The sequence below is a fragment of the Argiope bruennichi genome, chromosome 5 (assembly GCF_947563725.1).
Source record: "Argiope bruennichi chromosome 5, qqArgBrue1.1, whole genome shotgun sequence".
Taxonomy (NCBI): Eukaryota; Metazoa; Arthropoda; class Arachnida; order Araneae; family Araneidae; genus Argiope; species Argiope bruennichi.
Genome location: NC_079155.1, coordinates 55,093,293 through 55,115,229, shown reverse-complemented (window position 1 = coordinate 55,115,229; position 21,937 = coordinate 55,093,293). Strand labels below are relative to the sequence as shown.

Below are 21,937 nucleotides of genomic sequence, written 5' to 3'. Positions count from 1 at the left end.
TAAGGTTTAATTTCACAAGTAAGCAATGATGGAAATTTTAAAAATGGACAAAGTTTATATGTTCATTTTTAAAAATTGGTGTTTTTTTCTATAATTATCATTTTTTATCTTTCTTATATTTTTCAAATTATTTTTTTTATTTTATACACTGAATTTCAACAGAACCATCAAAATATGCCTTGAATATCTCTCTGAGATAAAATGTAATAATGTAACACATTCTTTAATACACCCAAATTTCAATCTTGAACAATTTTTCTTTGTATCCTTACATTTTAATTTTTTTATTTTAATTTCAGAAAGAAAGTTAGATTTTATTTTTATTTCAATTTATCATATTAGTTATTGTTTAATTATTATCGTTTCAATTTAAAATAAAAATTTTAGTGAAATGATAGAAAAATACAGAGTTGCATAACATAACAAAAAGAAAGGTATGAGTCTTCTAAATATTATGTTACTTATCTATCAAAATTTAATGTTTAAAATGTTTGTTGAGAAAATCATTAAGAACAAGCTACATAAAATGTTTAATTAAACATACTACAACCACTGATCCTGGTAAAACCAGTGTTGATCACCAAGGGCAGTTGGTATATTTTTAAAAAAGTTTCTTAAATGACACTTTATTGATTTTTCAATACTTTTTCTAATAAACTTTTACCTTCCCCATCTTTTCCTCCATTTTTTATTTTACAATTTTATAATCGTTGTGTTATTAATATAATTTAAAAGAAATTTAGCGATATTTATGCTTTAAATTAAATTGGGCTTTAATCAGTTAATAATATGGTTAATAAAATTCTCCAAGTTGCAAAAACATTTGATATATTGTTATTATTTTAAAATTTAGAAATTAAATTTATTGATTAATAGCTTAACAATCTGTTTATACATTGATACATCTGTTTATAAGTAATACAAATTTAATAATGTTTAGTTTTCTAGGCATGCTTGAAAATTACAACTCATTTGAAGTAACAAATAAACAATTATATTTTTTGAATAAACGCTTTCTTAAAATGTATTTTAAAGTATTTAAATAAAAATATAACAAAAGCATCATAAGAAAAAATAATAAAAGAAACTTACTTGAAACATATCATACACCTTAACTGGAGTATGTTTATTTGCTATAGTTGAACTCGATATTGCAGATGCAACTTCTTGATTCAAACGACAATCTGTTTCATTGTCAGTATCATGTCCTGAAATCAAGTTTTAAAAACCAAGTATTATATCTAAATTTACAGGAGCAGGTTTGTTTATAATATACAGTATTTTGAGACCATAAAAAAAATGGGTTTTTTTTTACTGTATATTTATTATGGACTTATTCAAAATATAAATTTTATTTCAATTGTATAAAAAGATTTTGCAGAAGAACAGAATAAAAGCATAATTTTAAAAAAAATTATCCTTTCCATCTGAATCTTCAAAATGAATATAATTTAATTGATAATATACCTAGCTGATAATAAATTCTTTCGCATAAACAGAAATCAAGACTATATCAATTATTTTATTCTCTAAATTAAAGTAAGATTGAAATTATCAGTGAATTTCCTATTATAAGCACAATAGCCCCAAAACTTTTTAAATAATTTTTAAGAGAAATAAAAAGTTATGGGTCATATATGATGCAGCACAAAAATGAATTAAAATACTATTAAATTGATATTCTTTTCCAAAATAATAAAATTTTATATGCAAAATAAAAAGAAGAACATTCAGGAAGTGACGAAATGTCAGTTTTTCGTACCTCTATTTATACTTTGCCAATCATAAAGTAAAGGAAGAGCATCTAATGTAATGCCAATGAGAGGTAAATATAAGCTTGCAACTCGAGCTCTTTGATCTGCTTCAGCCAGACGAGGATCCCATTCATGACAAGTTAAAAGATTTCTTACCATGTTAATAGCTTTGGTTTGTAACATGCCATTGCTAGATACAAAAACTCAAATTACTACAAAATTCTAAAAAATCTTTAAGAACTTTCTATAAAAAGGATTATATGATAAAAGTTTCTACTAATGATATTTGAACTGGTACCAAATTTCAGCAACTTGTGCAAATATTTTAGCTTGGTAATGATTAGTGCCATATTAATGTGAAAATCATAAAGGCTTGAGCTGCCAATAGAAATATTATGCCAACTAGAATTAACAATAAAAGAATTTTAATTTCATTCATAATACATTTTAATTGTCAATGAATGCTCAGAAATCTTTTCTTTATGATATTTACAGTGGCTTAATTTTCACAATGTATTATTTTCAGCACCTCACTCTTCTTATGATTTATTCTGAGCTTCATACTTCTGGTAAAAATTATTTCTTGCTTTCTAATACACTAATAAAAGCATGCTTAAATTTTTTATACGTAATTATTTTCCTCTCATTAATGTATTTAATAATTCATTATTATTATTATAATAGATTCCTGTAATAATTTTTTTTCTTAAATTCACTACTAAATGTTGCTCTTTTATATGGTGTCATAATTGAATTAAAAACAATTTATTAATTGGAAACTAATTTTGGAAACATTAAAATGCAGTATTGTCATCATCTTTACAAAATTTCAGAACTTTATCATAAATGAAAGATCAATAACAAAATAATCATAAATATAAAAAATATAAAGTTATCAAATAAATAAAATGCATTTATATAAAACTGATCTCATGGTAATCTTAAATCTCTTAATCTCAAAACATCTTTCAAAGAAATTTTTAAAATCTAAAGTAAGGAAATTTGTTATGTAAACTTTGGGAATAAAATATTAAGATTTGATCCTTTTTTAAATAATAAAGATTTTAATGTAACAGACTTATAAAGACAATAGATGTAATACTTATAAAATTACAGAGCAAACAAGAAAAATACTCAATGCAAATTCTTCCCTATGATCAAATATAAAAACATTCTAAGACCATTTAGTTTGCTTATTTTCATTATTATTTTCTTAGAAGTGCCATAACGATTTTTTTTTTCTTTTCACAAAATTATATTTGGTGAAAAATTTTTAAAAAATTAAAGCTGTGTTATATTTTAATGCTGCAGGAAAATTTGGAAAAATTGCATATTTAAACATATAAGATATGAAAATTAATTATTTAATACAGAAATAAGTACCATATGAATATTTAACTCACTTCATAGATAGAACATAACAAAGATCAGATAGCACCAATCCAACAAGAAAATGCTGTTGTTTAAATTCTATAGAAAGTTCAGTGAAATTTCCTTTCTCCACTAAAGTACCCGTTGACAGAAGAGAACATTGTGATGATGATGAAGCTACACTAGGGCATGGTGATGTTGCTGGTGATGGAGATACAGGAGTTCCAAATGGAAGATTTAGAGTTATAAAATGTTCATGGCTGCATACTATTCTCAAAAAATCTAGTTTCAAGGACATTAAAAATACGCTGTCAGGAAGAGTTGAAATCTTGGCTGACATTTGCTTGCAATAAGCCTGTAAATATCAGTATGTTACTATCAAATAATCAAAAATGAACTTACATAAACATTGCAAAAAGAAATTACATGTTCAGAATTTAATTTTACTCATATAATAAATTTAAATAGATACATATTAAAAATTATATTATTATTATTGTTTTAAATATAAATTAAATATTTATAATTAAAAAGATATAGTTTAAATATAAATAATCATGAACAAAAGCATAGCGAATGGAAATTATACCCAGGGTAGAGCAAAATTATTTCACTCCCAGCTGTCATCATCGAGTAAGGAAAGCAAATGGTGCCCCCAGTATATCATCTTTTCACCCTTCATTGTGTTTAATAATGGAGGTAATTAATAATTAATAATAATTATTACACATTTATATAAATAATGTTATAAAAATGTATAACAATTATTATTAATAAGTATTATAATCACAATATGTTATGTTTTCATCGTACCTAGAGCATTTATGCTCCCCTTTCTCCCTAAACACTAAGCCACTGATTATGAAATGACAAACTAATTTTAAAGACAAATTTACAAAACAAAAGAATATATGTGACTTACTTTGATAAGGCAGAAAACATAGCCTCGATCAACTACTGAAAACAAATCACACAGGAAGAATGCCAAGCTGGAATTCAAATTTCGAATAAATCGTTCTTCACTTTCCTTATTACTACGACTGATTATTTCTGATGTCAAAGTAGTTACCTGCCCATAAAATATATAATACAATTTTAATACTGCACACAAAAAAATAAATCTCAAAAAAATTATAGAAAAAGTAAAATTTATAAAAATAATACCAAAGTTGTAATATCATCAAAGAACTGGGCACAAAATCTCATCTTACGAGGCATATCTAAACGATTTGTGGCAGCTAAATGTTCAATCATACTTCGGATAATGAGATCAAAGAAAAACCATGAATTAGAAAGCATAAGTTCTCTAGCAGGACCACTTGATACAACACACTGCAAAGCTATTTCTTCATGTAATACTTTACGAGATTGTGTCATGGATATTGCACATAAAACATTCTCCTGGATAGCAGCTGCTGTTCTCATACTTGCAGTTCTATCAAGACCTTTACAGAGAATAGAGCTCACTTCACCATCAGTGTCAGCATAAGAAACTAAATCCGGATTACTATTGCTGCGTCCATAGCAAGATCTCTACAGTAAAAAAAATTAATCATTAAATATACAATTTATTTCTAGATAATACATATCATGAAAAAGATGTAATACTTTTTTGGAGTTAAATGTTATAAAGCATATTAAACAAATATTTATTTTAAATGTTTAAAAAAATGTAGTTTGATAGAGAAAATCCGTGCACCAAAATAACAACTACATCTTCATAATTTTGTGCTTTCTTTTGTGTAAATTTTAATTTAAACTTTAGTAAGTTAAATTAATGACTCATTATTCAATATGGATTTATGATAAATAATGATAATGTAATACTAAAATGGATAATGATGAGCTATGAATTCTCACAGTGACAGATATACTCAATCTTTAACTAACAAGTTCTTAAAAACTGTTATAAGAAACTTTTTAATTAAAAATCCCTTTCAAGACCACAAACAAAAGTCAGTAAAAATAAAATTTGTACAAATAATGCTTTTAATTATTAAATGAATACTTTTAAGCAAATAAAGAGAAAATTAAATTTTAAATATTTTCAAAATTTATAGAATATTTAAATATTTTAAACATTCTTTTTTATATTTGAGGAATGTTTTCACATAAAAATAAAAAACATAAAATTTATTTTGGACCTTCATATGGTAGAAAGAGTTTCAGTTTTGTTTAATAATCTTAAGAGATTTAAGTAATAGATAGTATTCATCTTACTACAAGTCAATCGAATCAAATAGAAATAACTGAAAATTGAAACGGAACAAATTAATGTTAAAATTAAAATTCAACAGAACATATATTATAGAACATATGCTTCGAAAGTCTTTTCACTCTAGTGCTAATTCTCAGAATATTAAATATTCTTAATAACTTATTTATTAAGCTTAAATAAGTTATATTTCATTAATGTAGCGATGATACTAACATGCAAAGGAGTAGACATATGGCGGCCAACAGTTCCATACCCCAATCCTAAGGGATTTGATTCATTAACAGATGAACCATAAACAGAGGGAGCAGCATGAGGAACTGTAATTTGATATGATAAATATGTAGCCAATAAGCTGTTTCGATTGTGACGATCATTCTGATTTTCGAGTCCCACCTAAAAGCAAATGTGGAGAAACTAGACATTAGGACAAGAATATATATATTTTTTAAAATTATATTTAAAAAGTAAAGTATATTAAAAAATTAATAAAATGTAACCGTAAGTTTAAAAAAGGTACTTTTTGAAAACTTTGTTCTGATAACTAATTTAATTTTATTATTAATAACTACAATGCGTTTAAAATTGTGATCTATTTTTTTTTCAATCCTACAAGCACAAAATGATTTCTTATTGTGGGAGAAATAACTGAAAGAATTTTTATCTTTTCGATTTTATTTGATCATATAAATTCATGCTTTGTTGTGATTCAAATAATACAAAAAGTTAAAATCCTTATACTAGCATTGCTTGTTCTTCACGGGAAAAAAACCCTAAAAAATTTATATAAATTATATGAAATGGAATTTTTTAATCATTTAATTAGTGACCATTAATAACACTCTGAAAATTTAAAAAAAATATTAGTAATTTTAAAACAATTTTTCATTGAAGACTTTTTATTTATTAATCTTTGATGAAATATATAACACTGCAATAATTATAAATACAATAAAAAAATTTTCAATCAATAAAATTTCATTACAAAAAAATTCATTACAGTAAAAAAATGTTCATAAATAAAGTTCAAGTAAGTTAAAAAATTATTAATTAAAGGCAACGGTTTAGTAAAAAAAGTGATTATAAAATCCGATTTTATATGAGGTGGTGGAAGTAAAACTTTTTTGGATTAATCAAAATTAAAGGAAAGCAAAGGAAAATAACATATCAATAAGGGAAATGGATTTATTTTTTAAAATATAAAGAAAGTAAATGACATACTGAAATCAAATTTCATTAAAATCATTTCAAATAAAATTTTGAAAGTAAAATAATAAAACAACTTTAAAAATCCAATTAAGTCTCAAAACTAAATTTATTTCAATAGCATTTGAAAAATTTGAAATCAATACTTACAGTGATAGTATTAACTACCATAGCAATTGCTTCAAATGCTGCTTGCCCAATATTTGTAGTTTGGCCATTAATGATAGGGGGACGAATAAGTAAATATATAAGTTTATTAAGTACCAAGGGTAGAAAATGAACTAAACATTCTAATGAACTATCATTAGTGCTCGTTATTTCAAGCATACTAGTTTTCAGTTCATGTTCTAGAGAGCTTTCTGCAATTCTTGCTGGGATAGAGCCTTCTTCAACCATCCTGCATAAATTGAGAAAGCGATCTACATGTGGATCCTGAAATAATTAAATAAAAATACAATTTATACATAAATAACAAAATGGATAAGAATAGTAAAATAATTTTAAAAACACAGTTTAAATACAGTGAACAAAAGCAAATGAACATGTTGCAAAATAAAACCTATTATTAAAATAAAGCCCATTATTAAACTTGTATATTTGACAAATAAAAAAATATTTACTTGAGGGAAGACTGAAGATACAGCATGAATAGTGATATTAAATATGCCTTTGTGATTATCAACCCACTTTGTGTTTGGAATCTGAATCTGTAAAGAAAAAAAGAAAAGATCAATTATTAAGGATAAAATATGAAGAAATAAAAAAAATGGTATTTTGTACTGTTATGAAGTAGATATGTATATAATTTAATATGATAAAAAATTACTGATTCGTTTCTTACAAATGCTTTTTTAATTCACCATGCTACATAAATAGTAGCAAATCATATTTCATTTCCTTTTAACTATGCATAAAATTTTAAAATTTAAGACTACAGCAAAATATTTACTTAATATAAATTTTAATGTTTCCATTTTGCTTACCTTTCAAAGAGAAAATTATCCTTATACAATCTACTACAGTTTGATACTAAAAACACCATTTATAACTGTCAAAAAAATATATTTCTTTAAAGATAACATACCAACATTTGGTAGTGGTCTTTTCAATATATTTTACATTTATACTTATTTGTAATGACAATTTCTTTTTAAATTTTTTTGCTTTTTGTTAATTTATTTCTAATATTTATTATATCTAAAAATTTGGATAATAATATAAACCAAATGTGATTTCAAATCTATATAAAAATGCTTATCTATGAAAAAATAATAAAAACACCTTCAAACTACACACTAGAAAATTTAAATAAAAAAAAGAAAGAAAAAACTAACAAAGGGAGTTAGAAATGAGTAACTTGGTGGTGGATACTCCATCATAACAGGAAGACTAAAATCACCAGTTTGTAATCTGTTTTCTTTAAATAATGGAAGCCACTGAAAAAAGAATCAAAGATAATCAAACTTCAGAATATTCATATAAAAGAATGCTTAATTTTATGCAACTAAAATTATTTTAATGTTATCATTAATCTATAATGTATTTAAAATATTCTTCAGGGATAAAACAAGAAATAAAATCTAATAATATTGCTACTAACTGAATATCCAATGGGTGTTTCTGTTGGATTTTGTTCCACTTTTTTCTGGCAACTTATATGATAAAAAGTAAAGAGAAGATGATGTTGCTCAGTAAAAACAGCTGGGAGTTTTATTTTAATTTCATCATAAAAGTCAGGAAATCTATGAAAATATTTTAAAAAATCACCACTTAATAACTTGTACACTGTAATAACCATATATAATGTATAGAAAAAAATCATTCAAAAACCAAATACATAAATATATAAGTGAAGGTAATTGCATGTAAATCATAGAATTATCTTGTCATAGTATAAGATATAAATTCTTATTTAAAAAAAAAGTTATATATATATAAAGGAAATCATAGGAAAATTAATACGGGTACAAAAATAGTCAATATCTGATTATATATCACCTCATCAAAATTCTAGAAATTAACATATAGCAGGCATCAAGACATAAAAGTGCATACATTTTCTATTAAAAATTATTGATCCTTAATATAGACAAAAAAAATTTGTCATTTTTTTTCCCCAAAAATTTATATTAATCTGTAAAAATGAATACAACATTCATCTAAAAATCCTGATTTCATAATTGAGAAAAATATACAATTTAACATAATTTAAAATTCTTGATTATAAGTACTTATTTCTTATAAATAAAGTACATTAATGAATAAATTTTAAGCAGTTAATAACAATTCAAAAGAAAGCATTTAAAATTCCAATTTCAAATACTGTATTGATTATTCATTAATTATTAACCTTTATATATTAACGATGTTATATCAAATAATTACTAAGTTAAAAACTTTAAATGAAAAAAAAAAAATATTTAGAATTGAACATACATACCTGCTGTGATAAGTAATTGCAGTGTAAGTTTCAGTTAAAAATTCAGGACAGCTAGACTTCCCAAATATAATCTGAGTTTATAAAATAAAGCAAATTAAAATCTTACAAAATCACATATGAAATTCTATAAAAATTAATTTTTGAGGACAGAAATATTTTGTTAGTAACATATTAAAAATCTCATATACCATTTGTTAAAAGTTTGATTATCATTCATTGAATAAATATAACAGAATATTGCAAATCTATAATACTGCTTCTTCACAGTTTAGTTTCAAAGTAAGGAAGAGAATTTTATAGATATTTTTAATAAATGCCAGGTCAACATCCTCCAGCTTTAGTGACGATAAGAATTGATATAGGAATTATGGCGATATCTATATTAGGACTCAAGATTCAGTCATTCTTCTAGAAAATACTATACCCAGTCATATGTATGAATGTAAATGACAGCTAACGCCAGTCAGTCAAACAAATTCTCTCTTTGGAGTGTTGATTGCAGATGAAACTCGCCAGATGTTTTAAGCTGATAAATTACTAATTGCTGTTAATTTAATTAGTAATTTATTGTATGCTAAAGTGTTATAGATTTCTGCAAATACTGTCTCATAGTAAGTTTGGTTGTGTTTTATTAAATGTGTTTCATTTTCTTGTGGAATAAAGTATCGTTATCCATTAATGAGTTTGTTGGATTTCCTGCTCTGTATATCTTAAGTGAATTTTTGTAACAGTATTAGTAATAATAATGTTAAGAGGATACTAATAAAAGCTATTAGATAGCATGAACAGAACTTATAAAAAAGGATTTATGATACATATTCAATTAATTTGGTATTTCTACATCATAAAAACCATAAATTTATATATAAAAAAGATTTACTAAAATAAAAACTTTGAAATTTAAACTTTTTGGACGATAAAAAAAAAGCAACATCTTTTTTTTCTAGGTACTGACATTTTCTGGCATACTAAGACCTTTTTATGCTATATTATATATAATAACAAATAGAATTTCTATTTTTTTTAAACCAAATTAAGAACTCCAGCAATTCAACATTATTTGTCATGCCAGGTTACATCTCATTGATTCAATATTATTTATTAAAACTCTGGATCTTTTTAATTAATTCAACCAAATAATTATATATTTAAAATGTATAAAATAAATGAACCAGTTGCCCAGTCACAATTTGTGGCTTGATTTTGCCAAATTTTATTTTATAGAAAAGATCAAGACATAGATATGTCATCAAGAATCACCTTCGTTCACGCAAAGCGTTATACACATGTATACAGGATTGTAATAAAAAAAAAAAATTTAAATACCGATATACGGATCTCTAGCAGCCGGTCCATTCAAATGATCGACATGAAATCTCAGATATAGTAGTTATTCAGAGATATGAGCTCAAAATTCTCTGAACAGCAACACAATGGCATTCACGTTTATGGTTAATAGCAACACGCACTTTTTCTCGTAGCAAAATTTTCACTGCATGCGGTAACCTTAAAAAACGTTGCAACGATAAATATAGGCATAAAAGAACGCTTTATGCATTCTCAAAAAATAGCTATGCGAACGGCCAAAAAAAGAAAAGCAAAAGAAAGTAAGGTGGGAAAAAAACACACGATTGCGTGCACACAGAAAAATTCACATTTGACAGAGACAAAACACCAATCATTGATGACAACACAGATCGAAAAAAAGGAAACTTTTATTTGGTAACAATAAGATTTTCTACAAGGACCCCATCATCGGCAATTACGTATTGCATACGGAAATAGTTGATACTAAAGCCAAGCATAATATAGCAGAAGAGATGTTTGCAATCTCACATTTGATGAAGTCTTTCCTTTCAAATCCGTCAAAGTTTGCAGATTTGTGGGGGATAGGTGGGGGTGCTTTCGCAGAGCTGTTCTATGTGGCCGCATAAAGCATCCGTTTTCTGTGATATTCATACTGTTCCAACGCTCTTTAGGGTTTTCGCATGCGCCGATATTTTGCGATAGAAAAAGTGAGCGTTGCTATTCGAAAATTTCGAGTATCTCTACGTAAAACCATAACCATGAACGCCACTGTGGTGCCGTTCATAGAATCTGCATCTCAAGCCTCTGAATAACTACATCTGAAATCTCATTTCGATTAGTTGAACGGACTAGCCGCTAAGGTCCATATGTTGACAAAGTTTTTTTTTTATGATCCTCCTGAATACATATATATAATGTAAGTATATAATTTTTTAATCAGACGACAGTTTCGAAGACATTGAAGAGATTAGATTTTTTGACGTCGTTTTATTTCATCCCGGAGAAGCACGCATTATGTACCAGCAGGAGCGACGAGCACACTCACAACACAGAACGACACAGAAAGAAATGAGGTAAAAGTTTATAAACCTTTTATCCTTGGTCTTATATAGGTAATGTGATGTTTTAATAGGGATTTCCATCGCATGTCAATCAAAAAGCAAGGGAAACACAGGGATCTTTTAGAAGAATTTGTCAAATCAGCGGTATTTGTCCCTTCAATTGGAATGTGGGAACTTTTAGGCTTTTAGCCGATTCAGCAATTTTACAAAGCTTCTGTTGAATTAATTAGATAGAAAAAGTGGAATAGGAGCAGGAAATAAGATAGTGTTCTAGAATGAAGTTAATATAGGCTAAATTGAGCTAAAAATTAAGAAATTAACTAAGCTTAAATTAAATTTTAAAATATCATTACATATATAAGCATAAACTTTCGAACGAAGAGTGGTTTTGGGGTTCTAGGGAGCATGATCGGTGAAGATCTGCAGAAAGTTTCCCAAAGTCGTGCCATGAGAATCACTGTAATAAGTAGTCTTCCTTAAAGAATCTTAACTAAAAAAAAAAAAAGCTCATAATACATTCTTTATGTGGAAATCCTGCAACAGAGTTCAGCAGCTAATTTTAATTTCATAAGAAAGCTCGTCCTCTAGATATGTCATCATAAATCGCCGTCGTAATTTTGAACAGCGTTCAGATGGCGGGGAGAATATCTGAGCTGACACCCCCTCCCCAAATTTCCACACCACACCAAAGGGAGGATGTTTGTTCCCGACTGATTTAACGTGCACCAGACCCGCTTACACGACGGTTCTTCGGTGGAAAATAGTCTCAAACCTGAAACCTCGGGTTCCGAAGCCACCACGGCATTTACAACTGGGCCACTTCCATTTCGAATTATAATGAAAAATAAAAAGTTGACAGTCTTCATTATAAACAACAGAACAAAAATTGGTCATTTTCAGAGGCAATTTGACACTTTAAAGTATAGCTATGCCAGTATAATTTAAAATAATAACGAGCATAATTACTTTTATTTATATCATAATAAGAATAATTTTATAATGTTCCCTCCTCCATCAAGATAAATATATAAAAAAATGTTCTTCGAGATTTTTTTTAATTTTCTTTTTATTGGCATTATTTTTAAAAATTGCATGAGAGACATTACAAGATTTTGCACACATTGACCGTTTATTTTGTATATTGTTAAGCATAAAAGCCTTACTATCACAATCACTGGAATTTTTTTAAATGTTGTTGCTTTTGGTCAACTGTATTGAAGGCAAATCACAACATTTAAAAATCAATCTGGAGAAAATTAGGCTTGTTTTTACAAGGAAGTAAGATGCATCCAAACTGAAAACATTATTAGAACTAGATTTTTAGAGACAATAATATTTGTTCTCAAGTTGTTGATAATTCTTATGAAATGAATAAATTAATAAAAATTACATGCACACCACCAGTAACAACATGTGCATGCTAAAGAAGTTTCACTACATTTTGAACTATTAAGTATTATGTGTATATTATATTCAGAATAAGTTTCACGGCCTGATGATCTTTAATATATTGTAACAGGTCAAGAAAATTAGATTTGCATTCTATAGTAGAAACTTTTGATAAAATGTATCCAAAAGGCTGAATTCAGCAACACCAGTGTCATTAAGATCTTATATCACTATGAGATAGTTTATTATATTTTCCAATAAAACATATAAAATTTAACCATTTGTGGTTAAATCTGTTTTGTAATATCATATTTATTATAATTTAAAAGTCCTATCCTTTTAATATGAGATGCATCATTGGATATATAGGAATGGATATAAAATTACATTATTTGTAAATATGTAGATAAATTATTTTTTCTCATTTAAATAAATAGCAAATGCTCTAACATTATTCATTGGAAATTCTCTTCTGATAAATATTACAAAGAAAATGCTAAAATATTATTTTAAAAAGTTATTAAGATATACAAATAATGCACGTTATCACAAGTGAAATCAAAGATTTATAATTTAACTGTAAGATCTTATTTTTGTGCTCTGTTTGTAAAAGAGCTATATTTGGATAGTTAACTCTATGAATCCAAGTTCGTACCAAATTGCCCCATTCAGCGAAGCTCAGTTTTGGGAGTTTTCAAGTACACAATGAAATCTGTGGGTGAAAGAAAATTTGCGGCCAGATGATGCTCAAAAAAATTACCCTGGTTTAGAGACAATGAAATTCTCAGCCAGACTAATAAAGAAACAGAATTAAGAGATTTGAAGCTAACTTTATCAGTTATGAAGTTAATTATTTCTTTTTAAATATGGTACTAAAGTAAATCAACTAAATAGAAGAAATATTCCTTTACAGACTTCAAAAATGAACTTTTACCCATTCAAACAATGCTCTATTAAACAAAAATAAACACTTGGCAATGATTTGTATCATCATAATTATACTTCTTCCCCTTTACAGTAGGTAATATGTTTCTATCAGATCATGAAACTTTGTAGGGTAAACTCTAAAATAACTCCTGATTATATGCTGTATTTAATAAATATCTATTTCTACATAAATATCAGAATATTAAAAACGGTATATTTCACAACATCTTTCAGGAAATGCAATTTTTTTGAAAAAATTATGAAATGCAATAAAAACAGTTGTTTGAAAAATTAAAATAATCTGTTTTATTACTTACAGGCAAGGCACTATGTATTTCTTCACTAGCCATATACTGAATTTTGCATGTTATATTTCGAGCAGAACCAGGTCGATTGGAAAAATTAGCATCTTTAGGGTATACAAACAGAAGATTTCGGTATGAATAATGAGGCACATAGATTTCTTTAACAGGAAGCTCCAATATTTCTTTTGTTGGACGGCCCTTTTCATCAGGATAGGGATGAAGCCTAGCTAACTCAGGAGTAAGGCAATATTTAGGTTCCTCTGGGCATGGAGCAATATCCAGTTTCAAGATTCCTAGGAAAGTAAGTAATTTGATGGAAAACAAATATCGTGAATTATCCTTGAGTACAACTATTTAATAGGATTTGTAATTCTTCAAATATGAAATGTCATTAAATAAAAATGAAATTAGGAAGTTTGCTGCAAACAATGCTATTAGAATTTAAGTTGCACAGAAACAACTTTAAATGTATCTCATAACATTCATTTTCCTTTAACCTCTTGTTAATTCAAGATTGGAAAGGCATGAAACAAGAATCAAAGAAATAATTTCCTTTGCTAGTATGGGTCTTCAAAAAAAAAAAAAAAATTTGAATGTCATGAAAATAATTAATAATTAATTGAAAATCAATGAAAAAAGATATTCTGATTATCTTCATTTCAAAACTGGAAAAAAATGGACAAAATTGATATAGAAAAAATAGAAAAGGTGTAATGTTGGATGCAGAAACATTATTTCCACTTCCTACATTTTTTAGAAATCTTTTTAATCATTAAAAATTTCTCCAAATTAAATAAATTAAGTAATAGATTCAAAAGAAATTTCATTTAAAAGTCAAATGCTTGTCCTAAAAGATAATATATTGACTTTCTCCCCCATCTACAAACAACAGAAATGATACTATTTTAATGTATGCCTGAAAAACAATACAAAACAAATTTTCTACATTAAATTTTAAAATTCTGACATTTAGGTGCTTTGTGTCATCATTATGACTATGTGATGCCAAATTTCATGGCTATAGGTACAATAGATTTGTCTAGACACTGCAGACAAGCAAGTAAACATTACATTTTATACTTATAAAAGATATGAAAATATACAAAGCTTTCTATATACTTACACAAAATCATATTTGTACACATATCATTTAAAATAAATATCAGATTATTATTAAATACACGAAAATCTTTCAAATTTTCAATTTCAATAAAAATTCAATTTCAAAGAAATACTTTTAAAAATCAAAATACAATTTTAAGAAACAGATCATAAAGTATTTTCAATCATATGCACACAATTCTTTAAAATCAATCATTTCCAGATTTTAAAATGATGTAAGCTCATATATTTATGAATTCGTTGTAGAAAGAAACTACAGCATAATATTAACTTAAGGCAGTTGTGAAATTTCAATTTAATTACCAATTTATTGAAGAAACCATCTTAAATTTGAAAAAAAAATTGTAATTATAAAATTTCTAAAATATTTAAAAAAAATAAAGCACACCAAAATATTAAATAAATATATGTAATTAATTTTTTAACTTCACCATGTAAAAATCTAAATACGAAAATAAAAGTATCATTAAGTTCAAAAATTAACAAGTGATGAATGAGCTCATGAAATAATTTTAAGCATATTTTACTTGTTCTATCAAAATCAATATAACATTTCCTTAAAATGCATAATATTAAATACTCTTTTAAATTCAATGCATTAAGTATTGAACAAAAGCTCTGTTAAATAATTAAAATATTATTTATTTTTAAAATTTTAAATATTACCTGGAATACATTTCAAACGTTTCAACACTGATGAAGGTCGCTTTAAATCAACAAGAAATTTGAAAAGATCTTCATCTCGTAGACGATCAGTTTCCTGCTCAACAAAAATAATATATACATATTAATTTTGTAAATAAAAAAATATATATTGAAATTTTCTTTTAGACTTATTTTATCAAAAATTTAAGACTGAGACTTAAAATTCAGAACACTACAATAGTTAAGAAAAAATTATTACCTGTTTGAAAAAACTGTTAACAGTTAAAGTTACTGGACGGAAACTGTCAAGATTTGAAGCTAGATCATCAGCATTCCAACTGTTTCTTTTATCAATGGTGCTTCGTCTCTCCAATGTTCCACGATGCCCTATTGATCCAGCATCAGACGATTTTTTCCTTAAAGTTTCAAAACCAGTTCCAACAGTTTTGCGATCTAGAATATATTAAATGCTAAACTAATAATATGCTATCAGAAATATATATATATATAATTTGTTGTCAATGCACTTTAAGAAATAATAAAAAAAGGGGACAAAAATTTTCAAATTTTATTCTTCAGAAATATTTCAAATTAGCAACAAAAAATATATACAGTGATTTTATAAGCACTTCATTCATATTCTTAAAAAGGAATTCATTTCCTTCAATTAATAATATTTATTATTTTTTATAGCTACGAATAAATTAAAACGTCAACTTCTACAATCTCATGAAAAATTATTTTAAGCACAATTAGATCAATGAAACTTCAATGATTGAAAAGAAGACCATGTATGCATATGTCTTTTAAGCCATTTAAATGGTGATATTGATATCCTTTACATAATATTATTGAATCATGTAAATATCTACATAAATAAGCATTTTAAGTATATTAAGTGAATAAAATCAAAACTTTTACTATACAATAAAAATGTGTACTTTAATATCACCGTGAAAATGCATACCAGATATCACCAGAATCATTTATAAGACTAATGAGTCTCATGGTATTTTAATTATATGATAAAGACTCAACGTCCTTCATCTATACTTATAATAAAGCTAAATGTGTGTGTGTTGGCACTCAACAGGCCAGACCATTTGACTTACAGCTACCAAATTTATCAATTGCATACCTTGGAGGCCGGGAACATGCACCTCAGAGAGATTTTTTTTTAATTTTTAATTAGAATTTTAATTAATTAAAAATTAAGAGAAATTTCAACGTTTTTCGCTATAATTTCCGAAAATATTACAGCACAAAACTGCTTTTTGCATCACTTCAAGTTCAAAAAATTATCTTTTTAATGATACAAATGCTTTAACCTATAAATTAAGTTTTGATTTTTAACGAATTTTTAAAGAAATATTTTAATTATATTTTTCAACAATAGATTTTGCACAAAAAAAAATTTTAATCTCCATCAATGGTAAAAAATTAGCTTTTATCAACATGTTGACCTCACATTAATAGAAACTCAGATTGAAAAATAAATCAACTATTATTGCAAATTAAATATATAAAAGTAATTTTCAGCACATGTCTGTATGAAGTGAAAAAAAAAAAAAATTGAAAGATTATATTTTTTTAAAGTAAAAGGAGGAAAACTTTTCAATGATCTTTTACAATGTCTAAATTATTAATTCAATAAAACAGTTTAATTTAAAGTAAACATGGTTTAATATATATATAGGATAATCACTTTAATCAGTTCCAATCAGCTAATCTGGGGCATACATCTGCTAATAAAATGATCTAAATGAACTAAATAATTATTTTTTATGTAACTTGACTCAATAAATGCTCCGCTGAATAACGAATTTTAAATTTTTACATAGATCCTCTACCCTTTGAATCATATTTAACAAAATATTCTTGAGACACCAATATTTTAAATAAAAATTGTTGAACTCCAATCAACTAAATCAATCACTAAAACTGACTAATTTATGAAATTTGTATATCACTCTTCTATAAAAACTGGCGAGTCTAGACCATTCCACCGACCGTCTCAAAGAAGATACGTCAATCTTCTGCCAAGGTTTCTCGACAGTGATTGGGCTATGATTATGAAAAAGTTGATTGTTCGAAAACCGATATATAAAAACTTCATAAATCAATCAGATTTGATCGCAGAAGTTAGAAACGGCTTTTTTTTTTTTTTTTTTCAAAGTTGCAGTGTCAAGAGTATTTCTCAGAATATGATTTCTTACGACAAAAGGACTGTGTAAAATTTAAACTTCATAAATTTTTCATAAGTACATTTATTGACTGAAATAAAATAAAATATTTTTATTTACATCATTTAAATATTTTGAAAATAAAACTAAAAATTGAATTTTATGATGAATTATAGAAATTTTTGTTGAATAATTCTTTCAAGATATTATATAAATTACGAAAATTATGCTGTACTGCACAGACAACTTCAAAACGAAAGACTCTACTTTCAATTTTCATATTTAAAAAAGAGACATGGTTGGTTTCAGTAAAAAATGTTTTTATTATTATTATTACTTATTACAATTTAACATTTCCACTCTAATTTAAAGTTGAAATTTAATGAGCACTGACAAAAAACCTTAACAGAAAGAGATAAGTAATACAATGAACAGAATTGTTTAAGGCCTACATAATAGTATGACTCACTTATATAACTATCAAAATCTGAAGCTTAAAAATATTTTTCCGAAAAATGAATCAAAGAAGAGACCAAATTACATAAAATATTTAATTGAAAATTTTAGAGAACATTAATACTGGCAAACCAGCTGGTCGCCAAAGGCGGCTAGTATGAAATAAATATTTTGCATATATAATAAGGTGCCTTGTAGGTTTCTCTCTCCCCCCCCTTTTTATACATAATGAATACACGATATTTGTTGTTTTAAGATTGAATTATTGCGTTATACATGAACCGTTCTGCTTTACCACATTCTCCTATCTCTCAATAAGCCTCATTATCTTCTCTTTCCAAAATTGTTGAAATTTTCTTGTAAAATATTCCTTTAGATGTCTTTTTATTTCGCTTACGAATTGGAGCCGTTTATGAAAGAGAAAAAATTTTCAATGGCAGGAACAAGTAATAATTAGATGACGCAAGATCTGGTGAGCCCCGCAGATGCGATAGAATGGGCCAATCAAACAGTAACAGCTTTTCTTTGATGGTCAATATAACATACAGTGTTTTGTGTCATCATGGTGAAAAACGACACCTACTCAATTCGCCATATCTAGCCATTTTTCTACTAGAACTGCTTTCAATTTATCAAACTAATTGTTGAAGGTCTTATCTTGATAAAGGAACTCGCAGCAGATTACATCTTTCCAATCTTATCAAATAGACAAAAGAACTTTCTTTTGGTGAAGTTCAGGCTTCGTGAAAATAGAAGCTTCTATTGTCCTTGTACCAAATGCATTTTCTATGCACATTTTGATAGAAAATTCAAGACTTATCTCCAGTGACAAGCCTCAGTAAGAAAGTATCTTTTCATGCCATAGGAGAAACAAATCGCATGTAGAGATATGGTTCATAAGGCTGGTCATGATCAATAGGTATGGAACCCACACTATGCATCGTTCGAACGTGATTACGTACTATAATTCTAGGAATATGAAGGGCATCCTCTATTATGCACTATATCGCAGATTTTCAGTAAGCTTGGATTGATAAAATCCGCATCCATCGTTGTTGGGCGGTTATTGCGGTCTGTCTTCCAAGTCAAAAGCAGCCAGCTCTAAATATCTTAAAACACATTCCGGATGTCCGTAATACCAATTCCATCTTATATAAAGAAGAAAGTTATGTCGAAGGTCATGACAGCATACAACGACCATGGCAAAACAACATCTACTAAAACGAAATGTGGATGAAAAATCAAACTCACTGCGAGAGACAGGCGGACATTAAGAAGGATTGTGATCACCAGAAGGAAGACCACGGCAGCAAAAGTGACTGCTGAGCTGAATGAACATCTACAGAGCCCCGTATCGACCCATACAGTTAGAAGGGAATTACAAAAACAAAATATCTAGAGCAGAGTTGCGACTGTAAAATCCCTTGTGACAAATGGAAATCGGAAATGACGAGTACAATGATGCAAGAACCATAAAACCTGTACTGAAGATCAATAGAAACATGTCTTGTTTACTGATGAATCCAGTTTCTTCCTTTTCCTCACCACGGGAATGGATTTACGAGCGGCGAACGCCCTCAGAAGTTTACAACCCAGACTGCCTCCTTACTACAGTGAAGCATGGGGTGGTTCCGTAATGGTATGGGATAAGTCCTCTTGTCACCTTACATGGACAGATTTTGTCACTCTTTTGGCTGACCAACTGCATTATTCTACAGTGCAGGCATTGTTTCCATTTGGAGATTGTATCTATCAAGATGATAATTCCCTATTCAATCATGGTTTCGGGAACATGAGAACTCAGTTATACACTTTCCTTGGCCTGACCAATCACCGGACTTGAACATCATAGAGTCCCTGTGGTCCATTTTGATAGAAAGAGTGAGATCCCATTATCCTTCTCCCTTCGGAACTTAGAACAGTTTTTACATGACGAATGGTACAGCATCCCACTTATCATACAGAAGTTGTATAGGTCAATTTCAAGAAGGATTCAATCGGCTTTAATTGCCAAAGATGCTTCCACATCATATCAGGTGCAAAACACTTCCTTTTGTATGGGTTTTCCATTATTTTGGACAACTCCTGTACTTCTTTAAGCTATCCATGATGAATGAAATAATTCTTTTCTTTTTTAAGAGGACAGTGGACTCTATTAGACATTTTTGGAAATTATTTAGTCAAGGTTATGAAATTTTTTATGCATATGTATTAAAATATAAATATGCCAAATATCTTTAAAAACATTTGACAAACAAAATATATTATTTAAAAAAATTTTTTAAAGATATATAATTTTTAAAAAATTTTAAAATATTCCATGCGACATAATTTTTAATTTTATCAATATTTTTTCTTATTACCCAATGTAAATTTGGAACAAAATTACATATGATTTTGTAATTCCATGCTAATTTCTTAGAAATATTTTTATGTACACTTACTGAATTTTCATAGGAATTTTATGTTTTTCTGAATTAAAATTGACTTTTAACAAGCTAAAAATGTATACCCCATTTTATTTTAATGTTTGACAAAAATCTTTATTATCAATTTCATTTAATTTCTTCAAAAATTAAGACATCTCGAACATTTCAAAGATATTTAAATCTAATTACAATATCATTTTAAGAAAAGTCATTAAGATGTACTTTTTTTCCATTTAACCCTTCAAATATTTTTTTTTTATTGAATACCTTTTATAACACTGTTTAAGTTGAATATAAACATATATTTTGATGATGAAACAATAAAAATAAAATTGCACGTTTTCGTCCATTTTTGCTTATTTCAAGGTCCACTGCCCCCTTAAAGAGACTGTGTCACTAATGAAATGTTCTTTAAAATTCAGGGACGACTGCAGCCAATGCCATAGACGACTAATACATAAGCCTGTTTGTTTATATAAACACAACCAATTAAATTCAGAGCAGAAAAAAAATCATGGAGTACCCTTATATAACTTGAAGAAACATGACTTCTTATTACTTTTGTTTCTTTATATTTATTAGTACTTCTTAACATTAAAAAAAAAAAAAAATCCATAACCACCTTTGAGTCACAAAAATTTTGCTATGCAAGTCCAAAATTGTAATAGAAGTACTAAAAAATATAAATAAAATTATAAAGCAATTCAAACAAAAAAATTTACACATTTTAATTAAATCTTTTATATTTTATAAGTAATTTTTTTTTCTTGCAAACATTGAAGAATTTGGAAAAGACCTTACATGAGTCTCTATAGGATTTGCAACCTAATATTTTGTATCAGGTATACTAGACAAGAAAACCCAATCAATCCGATGTGGATATGTGGATAGATTTATTAGGTGTGCAAAAGGAGCAGGTAACAAAACTAATACAGATTAAGAATATCAGATACACAGTGCCAATAATTGGATTTGATTGATAATCCCTTCAATTTCATTCGTTTTCAATCACTTGATACTGTATCAATCTGATACAAAGTAGCATATTGATATTATGAGTATTTATGATTTTTTTAACTATGTATATATTTTATCACTAACCATAATTGTCCCCATACCATTGAAG

General features: G+C 27.1%; 1 protein-coding gene across 1 annotated transcript in view; it reads right to left on the bottom strand.

Moving 5' to 3' along the window:
• The window catches only part of LOC129968911 (dedicator of cytokinesis protein 7-like), a 68,475-nt gene that overhangs the window by 28,091 nt on the left and 18,447 nt on the right, over positions 1-21,937 (bottom strand). Inside the window, exons 12-25 of the mRNA XM_056083251.1 lie at positions 16,003-16,196; positions 15,765-15,858; positions 13,989-14,269; positions 8,987-9,057; positions 8,147-8,288; positions 7,881-7,982; positions 7,167-7,253; positions 6,697-6,978; positions 5,557-5,736; positions 4,290-4,658; positions 4,048-4,194; positions 3,158-3,480; positions 1,763-1,944; positions 1,093-1,208 (exon numbers count right to left, since the gene is read on the bottom strand). Coding sequence (XP_055939226.1) covers positions 1,093-1,208; positions 1,763-1,944; positions 3,158-3,480; positions 4,048-4,194; positions 4,290-4,658; positions 5,557-5,736; positions 6,697-6,978; positions 7,167-7,253; positions 7,881-7,982; positions 8,147-8,288; positions 8,987-9,057; positions 13,989-14,269; positions 15,765-15,858; positions 16,003-16,196 — 2,570 coding nt within the window. The remainder of the gene's footprint in view (positions 1-1,092; positions 1,209-1,762; positions 1,945-3,157; positions 3,481-4,047; positions 4,195-4,289; positions 4,659-5,556; positions 5,737-6,696; positions 6,979-7,166; positions 7,254-7,880; positions 7,983-8,146; positions 8,289-8,986; positions 9,058-13,988; positions 14,270-15,764; positions 15,859-16,002; positions 16,197-21,937) is intronic.